The 8,073-nt window shown below is 39.5% G+C and overlaps 1 protein-coding gene across 1 annotated transcript; it reads left to right on the top strand.

Moving 5' to 3' along the window:
- Window positions 1–1,364: 1,364 nt before the first annotated feature.
- Window positions 1,365–3,616, top strand: ImpE2 (Ecdysone-inducible gene E2). Its single transcript, XM_067792188.1, has one exon. The coding sequence runs from the start codon at window positions 1,725–1,727 to the stop codon at window positions 3,306–3,308; it is 1,584 nt and encodes a 527-aa protein (XP_067648289.1). The 5' UTR covers window positions 1,365–1,724; the 3' UTR covers window positions 3,309–3,616.
- Window positions 3,617–8,073: the final 4,457 nt, after the last annotated feature.

Below are 8,073 nucleotides of genomic sequence, written 5' to 3'. Positions count from 1 at the left end.
GAGGTACTATGAAACATTTGGGATTGTTTTTGTTGTAATTTTGTTACTACTTATACTATGTACAAACACACACCAAATTGGTAATTTATAGCATTTGGACAATTTATTACGCAATTTATCATATGTGACCCGGCCTATGAAAAGGTGGCTTATGACTCAAAAAAAAAACTACTACTACTAATAAGAAACTGAAGAAATGCATTATTTATCTTTAACAACTGTTTCTCGCAATTTCTTTTTTGAGTCATAAACCACCTTTTCATAGACCGGGTCACATACATCAAATTGTAATAATAAATTGCCAATTTAAAAAAAAAATTGCGTAAGAAATGGTTTCAAACTGCAAATGCCACCTTGTGTGTTTATTGAGTATATTTAAACGTCAATTACGGGTGGCCCAACTATATGGTTGGCTCATCTCATCAGCTGATTTGATTTTTTTCATTTCACTGGAGTTGGGACTCTCAAAAGAAGATGGCAAACACAAAATGAAACCAAAACATTCAAGACATTTTCTTACAACACACAAAAATTTCAAAGTTTTATGTTTTCATTCCATTCCATTCGCCTAATACGCGCATTTTGACAGTCTGAACAAAGATATGTTGTTGCTGTAGAGATGAGCCAACCAGCTATCAAATTACTATTGTGTAAGCTAAATTGAGTTGTATGAACACCACTCAATTTAAATCGAAATTGCCTCAATTTATTTTTCTGTTTGAACATAGTATTAGGTAGAATTACAGAGCAATTTTAAAATTGTTTCGGGGCCATTTCGTGATTATTTATTTTGGGTACATAGTTTTGTTAGTTAGAACTCTGATTATATACCACGTAGATCACCAGAACATGGTAGCTAGATCTATGTCTAGGCTTAAGCAATTTAGGTAAAATTTCTGAAATATTCGAAACTGTTTCCAGTCTCGTTTGAAGTCATTTGAGGAAACTTCTCGGGAGAATTTCAAGGGACTTTAAAAACCGGTTCATTTTATCATTATATACGGAAAATTTAAAACGGTTTTTATTATAATTTTATTTTCGGTACTATTGAATATTATTGGATTTTAGTTCTCCTCTGGGCATAGTTTTTTATTTGAATCATTATAACTCTACATCCGTTGCCAATCTACTTGATTTTGCGACATATACCTTCAAAATCGTCCACGGTACGTCGCAGCCCACAATGGGGTGTAGTGGTCATTTTTGAGTGCCATCATAACAACAACTAAGTTTAAGTTTTGTGTTTGCGTTTGGAGTTTGTGTTACCGACTGCGACTGCGCTTGCGTGTCATGCGCATGCGCATGCGTCGACTATAAATGCGCTGCGGAAGCAGAAAATCAAACAGTTTCGGCCGTGAGCTGAAAGTGAAGCAACATTTTAAATTTCGATCTTGTCTGGATTTAAAGTTTTTCATATTTATTAATATTTTTGTCTTATCGCTTTGAAGACTTCTTTCAATATCATACCAATTCGTTCGGCTGATTGGGCGTAGGTGTAAAGGTGTGCATGTGTATATACGCGCAATCAAGTGTGTTAATGGTGCAATAGTGAAATTATTTGTATTGCGGTGTGAATTTTGAAATTTTTACAACTTGCTAATAACAACAAAAACAACAATAGCGGTAATACGAATTTGCATTCAAGGCCGTTGAGGGTGACGCGTTACAAAATAGAGAAAAGTCGACAGCGAATTTGATAAGCACTGACAGCAAGTGAAATAAAAATGCGTTACTCAACATTTCGATTAACACCTTTAAGCTTGTTGCTGCTAACGTTAGTGGGCGCGCATGCGGGACTTGTCCATAGACTGATACGTAACGAAAATGTTAAGTCAACAGCAGCATCCGAAAGTCTAATACCCGTGCAAATCATACAAGAAGGCGAACAATTGGATACAATTAAAGATCAGCCTGAAAGACGAAAGCCCTTAGAAACTGAAAAGTCGAAAGACTCATCGCTACTAAGTGTCGAAGTGCTAGCGACTGCGCATGCGCCAGATGCAATTGATGAGAAAATAGTAGAAACTGGCGAGAAGATTTCAGATACTAGCGCCCTACTGATTAGTGAACCATTGGCAGATAAAGTGCTTGAACAACAATTTCAACAGGCGCTAGCCGATGAACATACAGAGCTACTGCAAGAAGAACCAGCAACAGCGGCGGTATTGTCGCAAGCGCAAGAAATTAATAGCGAATTGAAAAAAGGTGTACCAGCTGCAGCCGACGATGCTGCTGCATCAATTTACTATGGCGCACCAGCAGCTGCAGATGCAGAACGCGCAGTCGCTTCAGCTGAAGCGCTTGAAACTGGCGTAGAACTATTAAAATCAGAGTCCCTTATAGCCGATAGCGCGCCTGCTGAGTCACAAGATGCTTCTGTCGCTGTACAAGCAATCCTACCTGCCGAAGGTGTTGCAGCAACTAAGACCGATTCAGTACCAGCAATTATTATCGTTGAAGAAGAGCGTGTACCCGCTGAAGTTGCACTGCGTCAAGCTGCCGCCACACAAGCTACGCCCACACAAACAACCACACAGGCAAACTTTGTACAACAGCTCATACAAAATTCACCTATCGGCCAATTTTTAGGACAACTAACAGGACAGTCACAGCAGCAACAGCAGCCACCAGAGGGTGCACAAATTGCTGCCGATCAACCAGCTACACCCGCGCCCACTCTACCTGGTTTTCTTAATCCACAAAATGCTATAACACAAGTACAGAATGCTGCGCAAAGTGTCGCCAATGCCACTGCACAAGCTTTTCAGGGGGTACAGCAATTCGCCTCTAGTTTGGGTAACCAATTTCAGAGTACATTTTCCAACTTAGGTGGCCAATCAGCAAACACTGCCGACTCAACCACACCACGTCCTCCGGGTCCCATACAATCACTTATTAGTAATTTCGTAGGCGGTAACCCAACACCTGCCGGCGCTGCTACAGCCGCTGGTGCGACACAATCGCCGGCACAGCAACAAGGCCCTCTACAAGGCTTTATAAGTTTCTTCCAAGGTGGTAATCGTCCGCAATCAGCAGCTGCAGCTCCTGCTTCGACAAATGCACCATCTACGCAATTGGACAATAAAGTTGAGGAACTGCACAAGGATGAACAAACAAATGAGTTAACTGATGCAGCGCATGAGCCGGAAGAAGCTGACCAGGCTGATAATGAGGTGCGTAATAGCGCTGAAGTCGCTGCTGGCGACTCGTTGGAAGATAACTCGTCTGGTCAGTTTATAATTGTTAATGATGATGTCAGTCAGCAGGATCAGCAGCAAGAGGAGGTGAAGAGTGCCGTTTCCGCTTAGGTTAGTTAGCGTATGCGCTTTACTAGCAAGAACTAATAGTTGTTAAGATTGAAATCATTGAATTGCCATTTTTGTTCAAGAATTAGTGTGCAAGCGCTAACAAATGAATCAGTTGAGTCTAAAATAGACTGACTAAAGAAGCGCCATTTAAAATTCTCATATATTTTTTTTTTTTTAAAGAAATTTTAATTTTTTTATTTAATTTATTTATATGATTAGCATTATTATATGTTCATTAAGCTCTATTTATTTCACTCATAACTGTAATATTAATTAAATTAATAAAATATAATAAAAAAATTTATGAAAGCCGATTGGTCTCAAGAACTTCTCAGTTTCAATGCACAATCAGTTTGACCCATCTACAGCCTTTAAATACTTCAAATTTCAGATTAATCCTATGGAACGGCCGTCGGGGCGTGGTTACGCCAAACCACACCGCAGCTCCGGGGTTAAAATCCCGGGCAAAACAACATCAAAATTTAAAAAGTTTAATTAATTAGAAAAAAAATGGGCCAACGCTTTGGAATCGCTTCAAGTATTTATTAATTTAGTGCAGCGAAGAAGGTAATCTTGTACCGTTTGGCGAACAAAAACATCCTTTTTTGTGCTTACTGCGGCCCAGTAGATTCAATCACCAGGATCTCTCATTTGACCCAAACTCCAAAGTAAGGTAGGCGAGTCTTTTTTTTTTTCGTTTGTCGGCACTACAGTGTCAATGAGATAATATGTTCGACCTTGAGCTCGGTTGTGAACCAACATAATCATAGTTGTCTTCTATTATGACTTCAGGCTAAATAACATGTAATCCGTAACATAGTTCATGGTGGTAGGAAGCATAATTTGATATCAAGGAATCTCAGTTTTTCCTGAGAGACAGTTTTCTTGTTGGTAAGTAAATATTTTCAAAAAAGTAAGCTAAAACAACAATTCAACCCGTTTGCACAATTCCAAGATGAGTTGTTATACTGCGCTTACTAACAATAGTACTAACTTAATTTTTCGGAAAATATAGACATCAACACAATCAGTGATTTCAGTTTATATCAAGCATTTATTGACCTTCCAGTTCGGTCATTCTTCGTATAGCGAGCGCAACTGTGGTTGTCCTGAATGTAGAGAGCCTGCTTAGCTGAGTGGGGATATACGTTCCCAGAAGTATTAAACAACAGCAGATCAAGGGAGTCCCAAAATTCCTTTTAGCAGGCATGTCCACCTTGCAAGCAGCCATTAGAATCTGAGAATCTGTGGTTCAGTTCTCAGGGATGCCGTTCTCTCATGTAAATTATATTTATTGAAATGTGGTTAGTCAACACGCGAGCGTGGAGGGAGAGAGTAGGTGACATTTTTAGAGCAGATTGATGAGTAAGGAGTTGGATAGCATCCCATGCACCAAATTATTAGCAGCGACAATCACCTAGGGAACGTCGCAGTGATTCGAAAGCCTTACTTTGCGGGTAACGCCGAGGTCCTTGCAGAACAATCCCCTACAAAATATCTTTTTAGCTAGGAACAATCCACTTTATAAAATGTTTTTAGCCCAGGGTTTTATCCAATTTGGCAATTTAATGAAACCAGAATTTCGAAAAGTAGCGCTGCAAGCGAAAGATTGGAATGAAAAATATAGCTAAAAATAATAAAATTGGGAAAGAGAAGGATTTTACTAGGTTACTTGAGAAAATAGTGTTTACCTTTTACCAATTCGGAAAAGCAGGATGGTCATAATGTCAATATCGTTGACATTGTAACAATTTGCAGTTTTACGTATTTGACGTTGTGACCATTTCTTATGGTCATAACTTAAATTGACATTGTTAGCTATTTTAAGAGGTAATGAGGTCAATTGACATTATATTTGTTGACCTTATGCCATCCCGCCGAATATGTGACCATTGTAAATGACAATGTCCCACCGTCCTGCGTTTTGTTTGGGCTGATAGTTCGCTGGATTCAGGCCACCTAATACCCCTATACAAAACAGAGTTTTCAGAATGTTTCCTTCTCCAGTTTTTGTGAGGTCTTCAACATGATCCTTCACTTCGCAGACAGTACCCTAAGCCCTTCCATCATTCGCCGTTCTTGCTCACTCCGTTGTGGCTAAGTTGCCTGCTAATGAATTCTACCAAAGTCGAGTCGGTAAATTTCGATAGCAATTGAAGGATTCCTCAATATCATAAAAAGAACCCTACATTTTCAATTGGCATTCTTTCGATTCTTACATCGACAAATGTGGGGTTTCCAGTGCTTTTAACATAAAAGAGTCAGAGGGAGAGTTGGAAGCTCATTCCACCTACCTTGTTTTGAACTTTTTCGTATTCCCAGTGTTAGGGACATAGAAAAATCTGACGTAAACAGGGGCCTTGGAAGCTACATACATACCCAAATATATCTGAAGATTAACAGAAGACATGCCGCACGGCCCAAGAGATTTTTATAGATTAAAAGAATTAATAGCCCTGTCTATACCTGGTAGTTTTCAAGGAAGACCATATTTTAAGGAACCTTTGTCTCTACATGCCCCACATACGGTGCCATCAACTCCACCCATGCCACTATAGACCGGAGCTAGGCCTATTTTCCATCTCGGAGAAATTTCATTGCCTTTCTCCTTCCAATTTTCTTCGAATTTTAGGCTCCACAATCAGCAAAGCTGGTATTGACACGTTTTCAGTAGGATACCCAGTTCTATCATTGTTGTTGTGGCCCCCAATTGGTTCAAACTCTACGCACGTAAATAGGGCCTTGGGGGTTACATACATACTCGAAGATATGCCACACCGCCCAAGAGGCTTTTAAGGATTAAAATAATTAATAGCCATATCTATACCTGGTAGTCTTTGTCTCTACCTACACCCATACGGTGCCATCAACTCCACCTATGCCACTTTACAACGGAACTGGGTTGTTTATCGTCTCGGTGAAATTTTCTACTTGGAGTCATTGCCTTTATCCTGCCCATTTTCTTCGAATTTGAAGCTCCACAATCAGCAATTTTGGTAGTGACACGTTTTCAGTAGGAGACACAGTTCTATCATTGTAGTTGCCCAATTGGCCTCCCAATTGGTTCAAACGCAACCCACATTGACTACCGGTGGGCGATTCCGTCCTACGTCCTTGTTTAAAACAGTTCTCTGCGTCTGAAAATGCATCCCTGTTATTGCTGTCCCTGTTCTTCTAGTTGTCCGTAAAATTATTTTATTTCTATGGCCTATGTCATTTCAGTTGACTTTCATCTTTACTGTTGACGTTCAATATCAGAAGTTTTTTTCCAAAATCCAGCTTATAACTGACCTCTAGGCACTGATAGACAGTTCCACACCTCTTCCGTGGACGCTGGTCATTCACTAACTGCCGTTGCATTTGTCATAAATGAAAAGTGCCTTCCAACAATTAGCTCTTCGATGGATCGCGCGGAAATACGTACACGGACATCTAATGTCGGGTTGAGCGTCAACCCGGAGAAGACGGCTATGGCCTTGTTTACTGGCAGGTATTAGGTCTAAAATCAGAGGTGTGATCCTGCAGGAGAAACCTTCTACCAAATATTTATGAATAATTCCATAAAGTAAGTTGTCGTAGAAGCTTAACATGCAGAAGATAGTGATGAAAGCCTCGTACATGGTGTCCATCGCCATCTCTCTGTCATTGGATATTTACAGCGATTGCAAAGCCATTCCTAGTCCTGGAGTCGTCCTTCGTTTGATGGACGGCTAATAAAAAAAAAGTACCTCAAATAAAATAATTAAAACAAAAAATTTAAGTTAAACGATTTTATTGAAAACAATACTTACATGAAGTAATAATAATACTAAATATAATAATAATACTAAATATCTTTGCGCCACCTAGCAGAGATTTTTTATAGGTAGCTTTTTATTCATGTATATATTATGTGTTCCAAATATAAGCCAAATCGGACCACAAATAAGATTTTTTAAATATATCGATGCTTGCGCCACCTAGCGGCGATTTTTTTCATAGATCTCTTTCTATTCTTGTATATATTATGTATTCCAAATATGAAAAACATCGGACCACAAATACGATTTTTTGAAATATTTCGATCCATGCGTCATCGGGTTCTGAACTATATTCCAAGATTCAAGTTTGTAGCTTATCGGGAAGTTACTTAAATTTCAATTACAAAATTCGTGCCAGCCAGCCAGCCTGTCAAGTCAAGCTAAATAAAACCGTTTAAAAATTACCCCCCATGTAGTAGAGGTTTACGCCGATCACTATATCGGCGGCGGCGGCGTAGGCTTTATTATATACCGGCGGCGGCGGCGTGGGCGGCGCGCTGGCGTACGCCGTTCTTCTTACTTTAAAAAGCTTAATTTTTCTATTTAAAAAAATAGTATTTCGGAAAATTTTTATTTGTATGTATTTAAGGAAATCAAAGTTTTGGCCATTTCGGAAAGATCCTGCGTTTTTGCTACAAAAACTCGAAGATCGTTCAAAAATTCTCAGGAGTAGCTCTTTGCGGATGGATTGTCCCTCGTTCACTTACTCCAGGGAGCCTTCGAACCTAACCCCGGTCTTTGAAATTGGTATTGCTGCGTCTGCTGAAAAGAAATAGAGATACATAAAATGGTCACACTTTTGTTTGTATATCTCGTGCAAAGCGTAGTTTCACCTGGGGTTAACTCCTAATAATCGCCGCGAGCACAATTTCTTTAAATCATTTGTGGCTCCTTGGGCGGTCATGCACAAAGGCAACTTAAGGTTGCTACTCATGGTCTATTTATACTCATGACTCTCGTGGTAC

Source organism: Eurosta solidaginis, chromosome 5 (assembly GCF_040869045.1).
Source record: "Eurosta solidaginis isolate ZX-2024a chromosome 5, ASM4086904v1, whole genome shotgun sequence".
Lineage (NCBI taxonomy): Eukaryota > Metazoa > Arthropoda > Insecta > Diptera > Tephritidae > Eurosta > Eurosta solidaginis.
Note: the sequence above shows the minus strand (reverse complement) of the source record. Positions and strands in the feature narration are given on the sequence as shown.